Below are 20,600 nucleotides of genomic sequence, written 5' to 3' on the forward strand. Positions count from 1 at the left end.
ACAAATTGCATGAAGAGAGGAAGGTGATCTAGGGACATGGTTCCAAGTCTAGTCAGATTAAGGTGAACTAACAGACACATTCACACCTGGCAAAATGACAGAAGCATTCAACACAGAAGTGTCCTTAACTGTCACACGTTCATTCTTCATTCTCCTTTGGCCAGGTAGACGATACCCGTCCCCTTGGACAGAACACCCGTCCTCATGTGTCAAAACAGTGACTCCTGGGTTCAACACTTTAACCTCATTCCTCGAGTCACACATCACCTTGTACTTCGATTCATGTCTCACAGATACAACCCAACGATGTCCTAAATTAACTATCTTCCTCTCAAAGTCAGCTTTTACCTCGAACTTACAACTATGCACAAAGCTAGGCTGTTCCAGGTACACATCAAGCAAACAAACTCGCGTGGCAGGCGCAAAAAGCGCATACACAGGTTCACACAACACGTGTTTTCCCTATCCTACACCTATCTAAGTTAGGTAAAGCCACAGCCCAAGTGTCCCTCTCGTTCACAGCAAAGTATGGCAGATCCACTGATACTCGAGTTGCGTATTCCTCTGTTCCGGTCTGTGTCCACAGTGACTTTACTTCAAATAAGATAAAATCTGAATCCTCATTTTTAACAGTTATCTCTACAGAAAAACAAAACTTGCCCTTCAACTTGGTAACAGTCACGGATGACATTCGATAGAATTCAGTTAAATTTTTCTCTACAGGGGGAAGAAACATTGGCACTACTTCAAGAATTTTTTTTAATGATCCTCAGAAACTCCCTATGAGGTAAAATTTTGGATGTGATTTCACCCGTGCTGGCCACTTGTTGAATTTGGTTAGCCACATTCTCTAAGTGAAGAGTTAGCTCACTAGCTACAAAAGCTAATTGTGCAGCAATCTCTACGTAAATTACGTCCCTCTGGATTTGTTCTAATCTCTCCCCGAAGTCATTGATCTTTTTCGCTAACACAGTTAGTGCCTCCTGTCCCTTAGCGACAGTCATATAAACTGTCTTCAATTTATCGTCTAAAACACGTGTATGAGATATTACTTTATTTATCAGGACGTGCGTATTTTTCTCTTTTTTTGTCAGAGGGGTCTCTAATTGATCAAGTTCCGACCGGGTAAGTAGCCCAGTCCAACCTCCAATCAATTCGCCAATCCAATTAGCCGCACGTTTCTTTCTTTCCCCTTTTGAAGGCATCTAAGGAGCTACCAAGGGTTCTTTTTATGTTATCAAGAATCGCTCTTAATTTAACTACTGCTATTCCTTTCCCAACCTGTTTTAATTGATCCTTTAACTTGTCAATCTGATCCAGAATCGTAACTAGTGGACTCGCAACTTCCTAGGGATCATAACTAATCAACAACACATGTACGTCAGACGTGAAAGACAACTTAAATCTCTCATCAAAGACTAAGCTCTTGCGTACTCTCACTTCACTGTTCTCACACACGCAAACAGCTATCAAACACACTGCTGCGAAAAGTCGGACACTTCCCATGGCTAATTAATTAACCTAAGCCTATCGCTAACCCCGGCTAACTGACGCCAAGTTCAGACTCACTGCCTCTTAAAGGGCCGATCGCCTCTCTCTTTCTGCCGTCGCCATCAGAGCTATGAACTCTCCGTGCCCAATCATTCAAATTCCAATCTGGGCAAACTGCTGACACATTGCTCGCATCACAACAGAAAACAAGCTTTTTAGCAGAAATTTTCACAACAGAGACGCAACCTACACAAATCGCTTACACAACAGCGACATTCTTATCTTGCGTTGTCTCATCTCTTTTGCTCGAACTCAAACTAATCCGAACAAACAACAATTATTCTAGGGCGCTTATTCATTCAAGCTGACCCACATGACACAAACAAAGGCTCTTGTGTTACCATCATACTAACATTATCTACATCGCACCTTATATCCCTAAGCCACGTAGGCCTAGGGCCTCGTGGAGCCCAATTAAACGTTTGGTGAACCAATCTTTCTAGGGGAGTGCAACCACTCATCACAGAAAACTAATCTGAAACCGAAACTTCCCAACGCAATTACTAATAGGGAAAACCATTTCAATCAGATCTACGTTAATTCTCAACAACAAAAAACAAAAGGCAAAAAACGTAAATTTACGTTAAAACTAAACGCCTCAGAATTTCTTCAAAGTCTAAACTGTTCTCAAGTTACGTTAAACCTTATTCAGAACATAACAAATTCTTTAATCAATTTCCAAATAAAAAGAAAAAACCTCAAAGAAAAACTTTCCTACTTCCCTACCTTTAAGGGATAACCATTAGCAAAAAAGAAAACTGTTCTCTCTCATCTGTTCTCTGTTCTCACACAGTTATCTCCCCACATCTTTTTCTTCTCTTTTTTTTTTTTTTTTTTTTTATTCTTCGAACATACCTACGCCGCTCCTGCGCGTGCGCAATCTCACACCCCCCCTCTCTCTCTCTCTCTCTCCTCTCTCCTCTCTCTCTCCTCTCTCTCTCTCTCTCTCTCTCTCTCTCTCTCTCTCTCTCTCTCTCTCTCTCTCTCTCTCTCTTCTCTCTCTCCTCTCTCTCTCTCTCTCTCTCTCCTCTCATCTCTCTCTCTCTCTCTCTCTCTCTCTCTCTCTCTCTCTCTCTCTCTCTCTCTCTCTCTCTCCTCTTCTCTCTCTCAACAGAAAACGAGCTTGGGTGACGTTTTGCCACTCACCAGCTGATCCGCCACCCCTCTCTCTCTCTCGCTGCGCACATGTACGCGAACACAAACATTCGCTCACACAGAGACACAGATGTGTCAACTCTTTCTCCCTCGCTTCTTTCAGCGAGTAACGAACTTAAAACTAAAAACACCAGAAAAAGAAAAACAAACCAGTCTCTCTTTTGGCCTTTGGGATAAGTCACTAAGACTTACATAACTCTAAAGAGCTCATAACTAAACTCTAATTGGGTCTCTAAACGTACACAAAAACCACTAAAATACTAGGCTTTATCTCGTGGATTCACCAAATCACTTAATTACAATCAAACCCACGTTCTACGTTATACCTTGACACCAAAACATATCCCCTTTTTTTTTCTTTTAACACAATCAGACATTAATTATCTACCAAAGGCAATGGCATGGCTACTCATTGTCACCTTCCAAATCGCGTTTGTTTGGTTGAGATAATTCCCTTGATACTCAAAAATGAGTAATTAACTTAAGAACTCACTACATGAATCAGTGTTTATTGCTTGACTAAGTTATTCTTCAAAACACAGGTTAGCCTATCAAGTCTTGCAACTCTAGACCTACTGTTATAACTATCGTTTCTCCAATATCTGATGTTACAGTCGTTCCGATCATTTACTTTACTCTTTGCCACAAACAAATGAAAATCTACGGCATCTTGTTCGGCATTTCTCAATTTTCACATTACTTACTTTGTTCTCGCGAGTTAACTAGAACTGACAATTACATAAGAACTCAAATTTTCGTCTTTATATCATGTTGTCAAACATTACCTAAACTAAAAACAGTCAATTTTTTTTACTTGTCATGATTTTTCCAAAACACATAATGCTCTAAAGAGTTAGAAAACAAAGATCTAATTCTGACCTTACAGCAAAAAGAAATTACATTACTTGTCAAAATCTTAGGTTTCCTCTCAACACACAAAACAAAAACTCACTCAAGGTGTGCTCTCTAACAGTGGCGGTGACATCATAATGCTTACTCAGGGAATTCACGCAACATCGCATTCGTTTCACTTATCTTCATTCGTGTCAGCTGACTTTAATCGGGTACCCTTCAAACCAAAATACATTCACACTCCCTGTTAAACCATTTGACATTACTTGTCCAAAATAATTTGTTAACAATGCTCGGGGTCATCAATCAGACCGAACACTTGACAAACAAATCACTTATGACACACTGTAACAAAAAGAAACCAAACGCAAAATTTTTGAATCTCCTACGTGACATTACTAATTACTTAACAACTGTTAACAACTGAACTCGCTTCGGTTATTACGTTAACAACTCGTCTTCATCAATCAGGATAATCTGAGCCGAAAACTGGCAAACAATAGCTTTCTCTTTCTTTCAAAATATTTCATAATGATCTAAGTACGCTATTAATCGATAACACGGAATACGACGTAAGAACAAATATTGTGACACTAACTTTCCCAGTTGCCAACGTACCTAATTTACATCTTTTTTCTCCATAATTTTATCAAGTACACACTCAAAGAGGATATTACAAAAAACTTCATAACTTACGTTTTAACTGTGAACTTACAAACGTTCTACATTTCCTCTCTGGAATTAAACAACTTGTTATTGTTAACACAAAGTTATCTCAACATGTGATTTGACGTCTTTTCTAAAAATGATTTGACGTCTTTTCCAAAAATCACATTTAACATCTTTGACCACAAAGGTCACAAAAAACAAACTCAAAATACTATATGTCAAAGAAACTATGCAACGAAAACTTATAGGTCATGTAGCACAAAAAACAATTTCTCATCTGACCACACAGCAACAAAATCAATTTGATTTTCTTCTTTTATAAACAGAAAAGTTAACCTTTACTCGAAGCTTTAACACTGAAAACATTTTACTCGACTAGTTACTTTCTTCAATTAAACTAGTGTCTTTCATCCAACTTTAAACATTACGCAAAGAAAATGTGATGATAGCTTCGTTACTCTACAGAACCTCAAAACATATTAGTTAACCATAAAACTACTGTACAGATTTTGTAACATGTTACTTGACTTCTGTGGGGGGTTGATTGCTGTGGGTCGCCTTGGGTCCCTCGTCCTACAGTTGCTGTCTGGGACCTCTTTCACTTTTCGGGATTGTCCTTGACCTTGGCGGGCGTGCCATTTCTGCCAATACGCCCGCTGCTGCTGCTGAGACGATGTAATCCTCTATGGCAAGGTTAATCAAGCACACTCCAGCTGCTGTTGACAGGGTCCTAGATCGCCATTTCAAACGGCGATTTTCGATGCTGTTGCTCCCGCGACGGGAAACTGGATTTGGCGACAACTTTAGGCGTACATGCGAAGGTACTGTCTTCTCTTCCAACAGGAACATTGCTGTGTCATCCTCCCGGACGAATGTGTGTCCTTACGGTTTCCTCTCCTGGCCGCCGTCTATTCCGGCCCTGACAACTCGGCGTAAGGGCGCTAAGGTCTCCTTCCCACAGGTCCTCCATGGGTGACTGATCCACAAGACTCCTGGCTGCTTCCTTCTGGACGGGAACGACGTTACTGGCGGTTCTCAGGCCTGCCCTCCGTTGTAGGTGTCTTCTCAGATGTGCCCATGTTATGGACTCCATGAATTTGAGTTTTCTCCTCACTTTCCTAAGGGCATTTCCTCGAATTCCTTGTTTCGCCTCGATGATTTTCTGACGATCAATCCAACATTGCTCCGTTGTTGCTGCTTCCACATAACTCAGAAGTGTTTCATATTGGCTGTATCGTCCATTTCCTCCGAACCGGAGTTCTAACCCATCTTCAAATAAAGGGCTGTTTTGGTACTCTTCCTGCCGTGTTCGTTTCTCTGTGCCCATCGATGTTCCGGTGTGTACAGGTTCTCCTTGTGTCCTCACGACATGACGTAGACCTCCGACATCGTCGACCTCCATGTACACATCTTCCAGTTCATGTACACTCATTTTGTAATTTATTATTTTCTTCACTAATTGCCAAATTATCCCACCGCTGCCACCATAAATTGTCACTGTTCTTAACAATTTCAATTCAAAATAAGTTCAAGTTCAAGACAAACTTTACTTTGTATCTGACAACATGTATTTCATTAAGTAATTGATTACACAGGTCTGAGCACACTTAAATTGCTTTAAAGTCTGTGAAATTATCAATCTTGTCCATAAAATAAGTGCTCTTATTAAACATGGGTTAAATCAACTTATTCTTGGGCGAACAACAGTCAGGGAACGAAGGAATTTTTACTTTATTTTAGATCAGAGTTTCTCTCACTTTCTAAGTACAAAACTATCAGAGTATGGGTCGTGGCAAGCAATGTAACTACGATAAAGCCTTATCTGCTCCTTGTGAGATCTCAGGCCCGACTAATCCATAGGCCGCAGGCGTCGCTGGGCGTGACCCCATGGCGTCCTGAGAAAAAGACCAAATATGGTCATGATTGAGGAGGTACTCGTTATGGCAATCCGGATCCAACCGGTGGTCCTCCGCTCTATTGAGCCGTTGCCCCCCCCCCTCCCCAAGGAATATACGAAAACAAGGAGACACAAAAAAACCCTTCATTTGCAATTTGACACAGAGATAGACTCTTGTCGCCAGTGGAAGCTGAGAAAGCACACACTCCCAAGCGAGTCGGCGAACTGAGGTCATTCACATGACCTCAAACAGAGATTCACAAACAAGGTGTACGTGACATTGTAGGGTACAATGTTTATGGTTTATTGGGTCACCTTTACTAATTACCCTGTAACTATGAAAGTAAGAGGAATTTTGACAAAATATTTCATATACGCATTCTCCATTGCCATACGAAGCTCAGTGAAATTTTTCAGGCTTTTGTGTTTTTCATCTTGTACCCCTATATATTGGCATTCCGGCCGGCCCCCTTTATTGAAACATCAGTTTTATCAAAATCTGATTTATTTTAGATATAGCTGTAATTTTATAGCACAGTAAATGGATATACACTGTACAGAGAGAGCTAGGACCAGCTGGGTGTAGAGACAATACTACATTGGATCCTTCTTTCTGGTTACGGTTCATTTACCCTTTGCCTACACTTACACCAATTAGTCTGGCCTATTCTTTACATATTCTCCTCTGTCCTCATACACCTGACTACACTGAGATTACCAAACATTTCTTTTTCTCTCAAGGGGTTGACTACTGCACTGTAATGGTTCAGTGGCTACTTTCCCCTTGGTAAGGGTAGAAGAGAGACTTTAGCTATGGTAAGCAGCTCTTCTAAGAGAAGGACACTCCAAAATCAAACCGTTGTTCTCTAGTCTTGGGTAGTGCCATAACCTCTGTACCATGGTCTTCCACTGTCTTGGGTTAGAGTTCTCTTGTTTGAGGGTGCACTTGGGCACGCTATTCTATCTCATTTCTCTTCCTCTTGTTAAAGTTTTTATAGTTTATATAGGAAATATTTATTTTAATGTTGTTACTGTTCCTAAAATATTTAATTATTTCCTTGTTTCCTTTACTCACTTGGCTATTTTCCCTGTTGGAGCCCCTGGGCTAATAGCATCCTGCTTTTCCAACTAGGGTTGTAGCTTAGCAAGTAATAATAATAATAATTATAATAGGTAGTGGCGCGCAGCACTCCCAGTGTAAATGACCGCCAGCTATTTGAAATCATCGCCCAACTTGCATTTTATCGCGATTTTTATGAGAATTTTTATTTAATAAGTATTGCATTGTTCTTGGCCGCAAAAAAAAAAAAGAAAAAAAAATGCATAGAAAGAACCCGTGAGGGCCAACTGTACCTTACCGAAGGAATAATAATACTTGAGTCAAACTCAAATATTTAGGAACCATCATTGCCAGCAATGGATCACTAGTTACAGAATTCAAGGGAAGAATAGATAGGACAGAACACGCAATGGGCATGCTAAAAACAGTTTGGAGATCAAATTAAATATCAGTTCACAGCAAAATCAAAATACACATTTCACTAGTAAGATCAATATTAATTTATGGGTGCCAATTTTGGTACAGGACTGTAACAACTGATGCAAAATTTATTGCCTTTGAGAATAAAATATTGAAGGATTTGGAGAATTTAATAACAGCAGCATATAACAAATGTGACAAATCATGAGGTGGAGTGAGTACCCAATATGAACAATAATATAGATTACCAAGATGGAGGTGGATGAGGCATATTTTAAGAAAGGATCAGTTAGTCCAGGATGTACAGTACCTGAATGGAAGCCGCTAGGCAGTAGACGACATGGTAGACCAAGAGAAAAATAGCAGATGACAATGCAAATTGGGTTGAACTCAGAAAGATGGCACAGGAAAGATACTTATGGCATAAATTCATTTAGGCCCTATACATCCTGTCGGTGTCAGAGGATTAGGATAAGATATATATATATATATATATATATTATATATATATATATATATATATATATATATACACATACATATATATATATATATATATATATATATATATATATATATATATATATACACATACATATATATATATATATATATATATATATATATTTGTGTGTGTGTGTGTAAATATCACCCGCGAATGGCATTTAATACCGAATTCTATCTTGGGAATATATATCCACTTGGAAATCATTTTATGGTAACAGCGTCTGGCCGGGTGGAGATTCGAACCACCACCTGGTCGGCTGGAAACCATGCCTGCGACGACTCTACCAACTGAGCTATCAAGAGAGATAAAAATTTATGACAAATCCCTGTACGTATTCCTGTCGAATTCAGGAATCTGTTCATAGACTTGAAATAAACCCATCTCCACCATGATAGCTGAATCGTGAGTTTGCAACACGTGGTTATTATAAATTAATATATATCACAAGCACGCATGATTTCAATCAATGTTAATATCACCCATGAATGGCATTTAATACCGAATTCTATCTTTTATGGTAACAGCTTCTGGCCGGGTGGAGATTCGAACCCCCACCTGTTCGGCTGGAAACCATGCCTGCGACGACTCTACCAACTGAGCTATCAAGAGAGATAAAAGTTTATGACAAATCCCCATACATATTCCTGTCGAATTCAGGAATCTGTTCATAGACTTGAAATAAACCCATCTCCACCATGATAGTTGAATCGTGAGTTTGCAACACGTGGTTATTTTAAATGAATATATATCACAAGCATGCGTGATTTCAGTCAATGTAAATATCACCCACGAATGACATTTAATACCGAATTCTATCTTGGGAATATATATCCACTTGGAATTCATTTTATGGGGATTTGTCATAAACTTTTATCTCTCTTGATAGCTCAGTCGGTAGAGTCATCGCAGGCATGGTTTCCAGCCGAACAGGTGGGGGTTCGAATCTCCACCCGGCCAGAAGCTGTTACCATAAAAGGAATTCCAAGTGGATATATATTCCCAAGATAGAATTCAGTATTAAATGCCATTCATGGGTGATATTTACATTGATTGGAATCAAGTGTGCTTGTGATTTATATTCATTTAAAATAACCACATGTTGCAAACTCACTTCAGTAGTGCCATAGCCTCTGTACCATGGTCTGCCACTGTCTTGGGTTAGAGTTCTCTTGCTTGACGGTACACTTGGGCACATTATTCCGTCTTATTTCTTAGAATATTTTATTTTTCTTTGTTTCCTTTCCTCACTGACCTCTTTTCCCTGTTAGAGCCCCTGGGCTTATAGCATCCTGCTTTTCCAGCTAGGGTTGTAGCTTAGCAAGTAATAATGATAATAATAATAAAGACTATGCTAGGTGATTGAAGCGGGGATAATGACGACCTCCTTATTATTACAAGATTAGCTATAACCCTAGTTGGAAAATCAAGATTCTATAAGCCCTTGGGCTCCAACAGGGAAAAATAGCCCAGTGAGGAAAGGAAATAAGAGGAGTAATAGACAATCAAAATAAAATATTTTAAGAATAGTAACAACATTAAATTAGGTCTTCCATATACTGTATAAACTATAAAAACTTAAAAAAAAAAAAGAGGAAGAGAAAAGAGACAGAATAGTATGCCCGGGTGTACCCTCAAGCAAGAGAACTCTAATCCCAGACAGTGGAAGGCCAGGGTACAGAGGCTATGGCAAATCCAAGACTAGGGGACAATGGTTTGATTTTGGAGTATCATTCTAGAAGAGCTGCTTAACATAGCTAAGGAGTCTCTTCTACACTTACCAAGAGAAAAGTAGCCACTAAAAAATTAAAATGCAGTAGTTAACCCCTGGAGCAAAGAAGAATTTTTTGGTAATCTCAAGTGTTGTCAAGTATAAGAGGACAGAGGAGAATGTGGACAGAATAGGCCAGACTATTTGGTGTATGTGTAAGCAAAGACAAAATTAGGCCTAACCAGAGATATCCAATGTAGTACAGTACTGTCTAGCCAGTCATAGAACCCAATAACCCTCTAGTGGTAGTATCTCAACTGGGTGCTGGTGCCCTGGACAACCTATTACCGCTTCCTCACTTAATCAGGCATATTTTGATAGTAAATGAACTTGATAAGCTCTTGCATTTCTAGCTTTCTTCATTATAGTAGTGAACCCTCTCTTAAAACGTCAACTCTGGTCCTACCCGTCATGTTACCAATCTAAAATAACTTCCTTAGTTTAGTATAGTTTTCAAAGTGTTTCTTTTAGTAAGGTTTCTGAAAGTTCACTGTGCATTACAGATTTGAAAGCCTCTCTTAGAACCTCAAATTCTTTAATTTCTTTATACCCTTCTGCCAAACCCTTGCATGCCACAATCCTGGTCACTCTATATGACAACTAGATTGTGAAGCAGAAGACTGAGTGGGTAGTATAGATCCTAGTATCCCTCTGTTCACTGAAGTAAGCGCTCCTAAATTATATCATATTATATAGGTTAATGTTATGGTAAATCGTATGATTTCCTTAACTCCTATTGGAGTGACTGAAGTTTTAACAAAAATCATTTGCATTGTTTTGTTTGGCAATGGTTTGAAGTAGCTCATCTTAAGATATTTCAGTGAAGTAAATGTAGGTGCTATAACATTATATGATTAATTTTTAATATCTCTTACACATTTAATTTGTTATATATTTCGTATGTATCAATCATATACAGTAGATTTATATAGAAAATATCTATTTTTTATTCTAACAAAAGTCTACTACGTGCATGCGAGGCATCCTTTTCATTCACTCCAATTGTAAACAAACAATGTATAGGCCTAGCTACTGTTTTTTAGACCACTAGTGATATTTGAATTATAAGAATAGTGTATATATATTTTTTTATTGAAGCTATTTGTTTATTAGTATACCACTTATTTGCCAAACTTTTAAGAATTTATAAAATATATTTTTATAAATTGAAATGTGTGATAAAGGTAAGCATGTTGTATACCATATTGGATTCACCATCAAACATAATTTTCAACTTAGTTATTGATATCGTAATTAACTTTTGTAGATGCTGTGCCATGGTGAAATATTTTATGAATTTTTTAATTGTAATTAAGTTTTTCCTTGAAATGAATAGAATATGATTCATAAGTAAGTATTGAGATGATTGATTTTAGTTTAAACATTACCTTGTATGGTTCATTGAATAATGGTTCACTGTTGTAGGAACAACCAAAAACAGAGACAGGCGGCCAACGAGAAGAAGACAAAGAGGAAAAGCAGGATGAACAAGGTCAAATGGGAGAAGAGACAGAGGAGCAAGAAGGAGTGGGTGAATCTGAGAGTCGAACTCGGGATGAATCTCACAAGGGTGAGAGCTCTGCTTTAGTAACAAAAACGTCTGCAAGTGATCAAGCTGACATGGAGAAGCCACGTAAGCCAGGAGAAACTGATGAAGATAGAACACTTGGTAAGTTTCATTAGTTCTATTGAATTTGTATAAGAGATTATTTCAAGCTTTTTGTATTTTTACATTTGCTTTATTTTGAAATTGTTAAAAGGAAATTAATACTTTAAAAGCATTAATTATTTGAACTATGCTTTACAGCAATCCTTTATGAATTAATGTGTTTGAATGATCTTAACTTATTTCAGTGCTTTAAAAATCAAGTGAGTTGTAGTGGTTACTCAATACTGTATGTCCTTAGGAGGTCTGACTAAAAGGAACTAACCAATCAGATTTATAGAAAATTTTTGTTGAATGTTTTAGGTACAAACCATTGTCCTCTAATAGGGAGATGTTTTCAGCGCAAGCTGGAATGGTTGTTAGAATAGTTTAAGTGGTTAAATGACCAGTGGAGGGAGCAGCCCCCCTGCCCTAGTGGAGTAGTCTCATTTTGCTTTCGCCAGCAAACGAGTACGGATGTACTACTTGTTCCCTAAACAAACTTTTTCATTTTATTTTTTTTTATGAGGAAATGAATGCTGATTGCTATTGATTATGGATTTGAAGCAAGAGATATGTTCTTGCTGAGGAAAGGGCGGACACTGCAACTGGTATATTCATAAACTGGCTGTAGATCCACACACACTGTGCATCTTGTAAGGGACATTATTGTTAGCAATCATCCCTGTTTATCGAGTGCTGGTTGTAGCCTCCTTGATCTATCTTATCTCTTGGTAACACTCAAGAAGATGCCAAAGAAATCTTTTGCTTCTTCCGCTTCCTCCACTTCCTCAGTGGGTGCTTCTGCTTCCTCCCTGGTTCAGTCCCTTGGGAGTATGCATCAGCAACAAAGAGCCCTCAGATCTACCTTTTGGGGCTTTTCAGGTTTTAGTGGTGTATGCGGTTTTCCCAGTCTTAGCTGCACCCTTTTGGAAGTAGTTGGAAGCTCTTCACCTGTCTCCGTTCAGACTGCTGACAATAAGTTTGACCTAAAGAATCTTGTGTATCCTAAGGTCTTTCAGGCAGGTCCTCTATGACATTTTTGAGGGAGCTACTAGCTTAGGTAGCCTCCCCGCCCCCTGGATCCCCCTTGTGGTGAAACATGTGATGGTGCCAGGATCACTGTGGTCTTCCGCCCCACCAAGAAACCATTAAGGCTTGATGAGTGACCCCTGTGCTGGCGGAAAAATGATGCTACACCTTAGGTTGTCTTGCCTGATTGTGGGCATAAATCGGCCTTGGGCCAAAAGTAAGTGTTACCCAGTCCAGGCATTTCAGCGCTACTTTATAATTTCTGTACGGTAATGATCCAGTTCTCAGAATCTGACTATAATGAATATTACATAAATAAGTTCCTTAACATTAGTCTAAGCTGCATTATATTATACAAATTTTGAATCCTTTTAAAAAGGTGATTTTTTATTGTAATTTTTGAAAAAATATTTTGGTTTCTGAGTAAATCTATGTTAAATCTAACATTTTGCGAATGAGAATGTTGATTAACTATGAGTGAAATTTTCATAAAAACCAATAAAGTTGAATAATAACGTACAGTGATACCTCGGTACTCGACCATAATCCGTTCGAGATCCGTGTTCGACCTCCGATTTGTTCGAGTACCGAATTTTTTTTCCCCATAAGAAATAATGGTATATATTCTATTCCGTTCCCAAGCACTCGAACAGGCCCAAAATATTAATAAAACGTGTACCTAAACAACAATAATTATCTAAATGTGTATGAAATTGGTCAGAAAATCCTATAAAACAATTTTAAACCATTTACTGTACTAAAATAAAACAATTTTAAACCATTTTCTGTACTGTAGTGAACATACCTTTGAGCAGCGGTTCGATGGCATACAGGGATGGATGTGGAGAGGATGGAAGGGGGAGGTTACTGCTTGGAAGGAGAGTCCCCTTCCATGATGTGGCGGGGTAGTTCTCCTTCAGGAGTTGTTTCTCTCTCCAATGAAAGGGTGGGCAGATCTATTTCAGGGGTTTCTTCTCTTCTTTGTCTCTTCTTTGGAGGAGAAACAGGCTTTGATGTAGCAGCTTTCTTTTCTTTTGTGAAAAACTGGTCTATTGTTAATTGTTTCTTCCTCCTCTGCAGTATTCTTCGAAAATGATACATGACACTATCATTAAACATATGCACTGCCCGGTTTGCTACTGCAATTTCTGGGTGGTATTTTTCAGCAAAAGCCTGCACATCTGCCCACTTGGAACAAATTTCATTGATGAGAGAACTTGGAACATCCTCCCTTACCTCATCCTCTTCTGAAGATTCCTGCTCCACAATCAGATCCTGCTGCTGTTGTTGTTGCAGGTGCAACAATTCCTCCACAGTCAACTCGGTAGAATGGCTTTCTACAAGCTCATCAATATCATCCTTGTCGACCTCAAGCCCCAAACTCCTGCCCATGACAACAATTTCCTCAACGACATCAGTGTCATCAGAAATTACAGGGGTAGCAGTGCTTGGACCCGCCTCTGGTTGGAAACCTTCAAACTCCCTCTCTGTGACACATGATGGCCACAGCTTACGCCAGGCAGAGTTCAATGTCCTATAGGTCACACCTCGCCAAGCTTGGTCAATCATGTTAACAGAGTTGAGGATGCTGAAGTGTTCCTTCCAGAATTCCTTTAGGGTCAACTTCGTGTCACTGGTCACTTCAAAACACTTTCTGAAAAGGGCCTTGGTATAGAGTTTTTTGAAGTTTGAAATGACCTGTTGGTCCATGGGCTGGAGTATGGGAGTAGTATTGGGGGGCAAGAATTTGATTTTGATAAAGCTGTATTCTTCTTTCAAGTCATCCTCGAGACCTGGAGGATGTGCAGGAGCATTGTCCATAACCAGAAGACATTTCATTGGCAAGCTCTTTTCAATGAGGTAAGCCTTAACCTGGGGGGCAAACACTTCGTTTATCCACTCAGTAAAGAATTGTCTTGTGACCCAAGATTTAGTGTTCGAGCGCCACATAACTGGTAGTGCACTTTTACAAATATTATTTCGTTTGAACACCCGGGGGTTGTCCGAGTGGTACACTAACAAGGGTTTGATCTTGCAATCGCCACTTGCATTTGCACACAGCAACAATGTTAGCCTATCTTTCATTGGCTTGTGACCTGGCATCTTCGTCTCGTCCTTGGTAATGTACGTATTGGCTGGCATTTTCTTCCAAAATAACCCAGTCTCATCACAATTAAAGACTTGTTGTGCGATCAAATTTTGTTCATTTATGTACCGATCGAATTCCCCCACGTATTTATCGGCTGCAATTTGATCCGAACTAGCTGCCTCCCCATGCCTAGTAACACGATGAATACCTGTTCTATTACGAAACTTTTCAAACCAACCCCTGCTCGCTTTAAATGTAAATGAATCACTTTCACTGGTACTCGGACTTTTCTTCACTAATTCTTCATAGATATGCAACGCTTTTTCACAAATGAACGCTTCACTAACACTTTCCCCGGCCAACTGTTTTTCTTTAATAAATATTAAAAGCAACTTTTCCATCTCCTCAATCACTTGTGGCCTTTGCTTAGTTACCGCCGTAACTCCCGTTGCAACATTCGCCTTCTTAATCATTTCTTTATGCTTTAAAAACGTAGAAATGGTCGACTTCGCCATTCCGTATTCTACCGCTAAATCGGACACTCGTACACCATTCTCATATTTCGCTATAATTTCCTTCTTCAACTCGATCGTTGTTCGCACTGTTTTCCTCTTCTCCTTCCCCTTAACACTCATTACTTTCTTGGGACTCATTATGAAAGCTAAAAAAGCAATTAAAAGCACTGAAAATCACTAAATCACAACGAATGCTGATCGCGCGTTGTCTGAGTGACGCTCTCGAGAGAACTGATGCTTCCCGAACAAGCGAGAGTGGCCGAGATGGCGCGATCATCACAAAGCCCATGCGGTCGTCACGTGTTCGGCTGGTCGAGTACCGAATTTTTGGTCGAGCACCGCAGCAAAAATTTCTCGAAAATTTTGGTCGAACTCCGAATTGTTCGAGTATAGAGTCGTTCGACTACCGAGGTATCACTGTATATAAATGAAAAAAATTGCGTTTTATTAGCATTTGCAAAAAAAAAGTGCACTACTAGCATAATTGCCTGAGAAGTTATGATTCATGGTATGTGGCAAGTACACAATAGCCTGCTGGCCATGTTGAGGACATCGTCACATACACATCCACCACTGGAATTTTGTAAGACTCGGTTTTCTATGAGTCATGCCATAAAGAAGCAAAACCAAAATTACTAATAAACCATTTCCATGCATTGGAAGAAATAAATCTGCCATGGATAATGGACTATTACCTAACCTCTGTAATAATGGAGGGATGAAATAGGTCAGGCCAATACTACCCAGTTTCACCCCCAACTTAAATGTTGAAGTATTAACTAGGTAAAACGCAATATGAGCTTGTCGATTTTACCTTCTTTCATATCCAAAATGGTTTCAAGGCTAAGAGTCTGCCTTAATTCTTTCACATCCCTTCACTAAAACTGGAGGAAGCGAGTGCAGGAGACAGTTTTTTGTCCAGTAAGAACTGTACAGTTGTTTTTGGACAAACCAAGGTATTAGAAATAGTATTCCTAATTTGTTCTGGAGGCTGAGGTTTCATAATCGCCTGCTAACCAAAACACACTGACATTATTTGTTAAGTTTAATCACAGAAGTGCACAAGGAATTTGTTCCATAAATTGTCAATGCTTTAGAGCAGTGGTTCCCAACCTTTTTCCAGTGGTGACCCCATTTTACCTTGACCATATTTTGTGCGACCCCATTCAAATATCAAGGCTATATTTTTTTTCGCTTGGAATAAAAATATAATTGGTTAAATTATACTGTCCATCAGTAATACAACATGACTGCTGTAACTTTTTATTATTCATTAGCAAAAATGAAAATATGCATTATGTAATACATATACAGTTAACTCCCCGTTAACACGAGGGTTAAGTTCCTAGAGAGGTTGTGTTAACGGAACATAATTTCTCCATAAGAAATAATGGTAAGAGGTGGTGTAACGTTCCTGGATAATGGGAAAGTCTGTCTGTTTTGGGATTTTGTTACTATAAAACTTGAACAAACAGATTACTGATATATTTGAAGGTCACAGAAATAATAAAAACACACATTCTTACTCTACTTGTATTGACTTTATAGTAAAATAAGTTATTACCCATGTACATTAACAGTTTTTACTATGACGCATTAGACTAATCTTGTCATCACTATCAGCTGTAGCTTGCCCCCCCCCCCCCTCCCCTCTCTCTCTCTCTCTCTCTCTCTCTCTCTCTCTCTCTCTCTCTCTCTCTCTCTCTCTCTCTCTCTCTCTCTCTCTGTTAAATCTAACATTTTGCGAATGAGAATGTTGATTAACTATGAGTGAAATTTTCATAAAAACCAATAAAGTTGAATAATAACGTATCTGTGTGCCGGTTAGTGATTACACTTTTGCGACCCTATAAATATCATGATTTAACGCGGATAACAAAAGGCTATCGAGTGCAATATAGCTACAAGTTTTCGTGAATAGTCAGTGATTAGTTTGAGGTCGGAGAAGTGGGATAAAACGTCGGCATAGAATAGTTATCTTGTGAATTACTAAAAATCTAATCAAGATGGCTATGTACAACACGGGCAAGGCTTGGAGAGACATCGCTGGACTCAGCAAAAATAAATTCCATGAGTTGGCGAAACAGGAGCTCGACCGTCTGATAACAGAGGTCACTAGTAACGTCAACCAATGTGACGGAAAAATATTCGCAGACATATTGAAACAATATGATCCAATAAACTGGAGCAAATCTGCGGAAAACATCAGCAAAATAATTGAAGAAATTCCAAAGAAAATCCAAGTGATAAAGAGACTTATAAAGAAAGTCTACATCAATCAACACATTCCATCAAAGAACAATAAGAAGTCCAATATGGTGAATATGCTGATTGATGCAATGGGAAAAAGAATGCCAAAATGGTGTAATACATGTAAGATATGGTATTCCATTAATAATCCTCAACAATTGATTAGAAAATGTGATGCCTGTCATGTCCCAACACATCCCACATGTGCTGAAATACAGCAAAAAATAAAAAATAAAGACACAAAGGTATTCTGCTCAACATGCTTAGTCTGGATAGAAAATATAATTAAGTCGAGACTAAATCTGCAAATAGTTGAAGATAAAGAAGAGGAAGAAGAAGAAACAGAAGAAGAAGAAGAAGAAAAAGAAGAAGAAGAGAACAATGAACAGGATATGTGTAAGGATGCAGAAGAAATCATTGATATAACCTATGATGCCATCCAACAACATACTTATGAAGAAATAAATTACCAGATGGAAACAAATAATAGACCCAAGAGACTCTACCCGGACCTACATAATTTTAGGGAAGAGCAAGAACAAGAAAAAATAGAAAAGAAGGATATAGTCTGCAATATGCTGAAAAGAGGGAATTGCAGATTTGGCGAAAGATGCTACTACAAGCATCCAAAGATATGCCATAATTATGAAATATATGGTAAATGTGCGTATTTAGACGGATATGGAGACGAATGCAGAGATCTCCATCCAAAAATATGCAAAAACCTAAAAGAAGGAAAAGGATGCATTTACAACAAAAAATGTCGATATATGCATCCTGCAACCATGAATGAAAGTAAGAAAACTCAGCAAACTGAAAAGAAAAATGAAAGCAAAAAAGAAACAAAAAAAGAAACAAAAAAGCAGGCCGTGTATATACCGCGCTTTGAACCAAGAGCCCCAAGATATGAAGCCTTTCAACCCAAACCTGCACATTTAGAGCCCAACTACAAAGAATGCATCTATAATGCCAGGGGTTGGTGCAGATATGGGGACAGTTGCAGGTATACACACACAAATAAATATGAAGGCGAAAGAGCAAATATAATAGAAAAGTTGGATTTTTTAATGGCAGAATTCCGGGAAATGAAGAAAAGAACATCATATCAGAACAGGAAGGAAGCATGGGAGAATCCATATTATTACCAATATTAAATAATGGGGATGAAACACAAACCATAATAGTAATGAATGCACAGGGTTTAGTCACGAGTAACTCTAAAAGGAAAATAGAGTTCTTAGAAGAACTAACCCAAATTGAAAAAATAGATATATTAAATATAAGTGAAACATGGTATTCCCAAGAGACTGGCAGTGATGACCAGATAAAGGGTTTCCAAACTTATAGATCAGACAGAAAAAATAGGAATCAAGGGGGAACCGCAATATATGGAAGAGACATAAATCAAGGAAAAGTATGTGAAAAATACAGCAACACAGAATGTGAATTGATTGCGGTAGAATTTGAATTTGAAAAACTAATGAATATTGTAGTTTACAGACCCCCAAACACTAAGGAGTTTGACATAATAATAGAAAAAATAGATGATATATGTAGAAACCATAAAGACTGGAATATACTCCTATCCGGAGATTTTAACTTTCCTTTCGTGGATTGGAAAGAACGGATAGAAGAAAGTGGTTGTATGTATACATATAAAAAAGATAGTAATAGTAGCGCAGAAGATAAGAGGCAATTTGAAAAGCTTCAAGATATGCTATTAGAACATAATATGCAACAAATAAACCACATAACAAAAAGAAAGGAAAATGTCGTAGATCTAGTATTTGTGAATGAGGTGAATTATGTTAAAGAAATAATAGTGTATAACACGGGAATTTCAGACCACAATGTCATAGAATTGATAGTTCATTCCAAAGCAAGTGATCACAGAATTAATAAAAGCACAAAACTTTGGGAAGGATATGGAAAATATAACTTTTACAGTAAGAATATAAAATGGTCAGAAATAAATGAAGAACTGAATAAAGAATGGAAAAATGTATTTATAAGTGATAATATACAGGTAAATACGGATATACTGTACAAAATACTGGAGAAAATTGTTGAAAAATATGTACCGAAAAAAAACAATAAACAAAAGACGTGCATACCAAGAGACAGAAGGATCTTATTTCAGAAAATTAAAAAGTGGAAGAAAAATCTTGCAAAAGAAAAAAATGTGTGGAAAATGAGGGAAATAAAATGTAAGATAGAAAATGCAGAACAAAAGATTATACAGTCGAAAGAAAATGAAAAAAGGGACTTAGAAGAAAGGACACTTCAAAATATAAAAAGAAACCCCAAAGTACTTTACTCCTATGCAAAAAAGATGAATAAAAGGAGAATAGAAATAGGCCCTCTAAGAATTGAAGGACGGCTAACGAATGAAAAAAAGGAAATATGCAACATATTAGCAGAAAAATATAAGAGTGAGTTCACGCCAAGAATTGCGAATGAGAATAATGAAACAGAAATGAGAGAAGAAAATGTTGAATATCTAACGGATATAGATATTAATGAAGCAGATATTGTCACGGCTATAAACGAAATTAAAAATGGATCGGCAGCCGGACCAGATGGAGTTCCAGCGATTTTGTTAAAAAAAAACTGCAAACACTATCGCGAAGCCACTTGCAATACTGCTAAGACAGAGTATAGATATGAGCGAGATATATGTTAAACATAAATTAGGTTATATAACCCCTATCTTCAAAAGTGGATCAAGACTAGAGGCAAGCAATTATAGACCTGTTAGTCTAACATCACATATTATGAAAGTGTATGAGAGGGTAATAAAAAAGAAAATAATGAACCATTTGGTCAAAAATAATTTGTTTAATATGGGTCAACACGGTTTCGTACCTGGAAAAAGTACACAGACCCAACTGATAGCTCACTATGAAAACATATACAATAATATGATAAATGAAAAAGACACAGATGTGATCTATCTAGATTTTGCAAAAGCCTTTGACAAGGTAGACCATAACATATTGGAGAAAAAAATGAGAAAGCATAATATTGTGGGAAAGATAGGAAAATGGGTAAAAGAATTCCTGCAAAACAGAAAACAGATAGTGGTTGCAAATGACGAGAAATCAGATGAAGCCCAGGTAATATCTGGTGTGCCCCAAGGTACGGTATTAGCTGCACTGCTATTTGTTATTATGATCTCAGACATAGACT

At 38.1% G+C, this 20,600-nt stretch overlaps 1 protein-coding gene across 1 annotated transcript in view; it reads left to right on the plus strand.

The window, feature by feature from the left end:
• Window positions 1-20,600, plus strand: part of LOC137616420 (midasin) — an 814,866-nt gene that overhangs the window by 675,512 nt on the left and 118,754 nt on the right. The window contains exon 29 of the mRNA XM_068346159.1: window positions 11,306-11,549. Within this exon, the coding sequence (XP_068202260.1) occupies window positions 11,306-11,549 (244 nt within the window). The remainder of the gene's footprint in view (window positions 1-11,305; window positions 11,550-20,600) is intronic.

This window comes from Palaemon carinicauda, chromosome 22 (assembly GCF_036898095.1).
Source record: "Palaemon carinicauda isolate YSFRI2023 chromosome 22, ASM3689809v2, whole genome shotgun sequence".
NCBI lineage: Eukaryota > Metazoa > Arthropoda > Malacostraca > Decapoda > Palaemonidae > Palaemon > Palaemon carinicauda.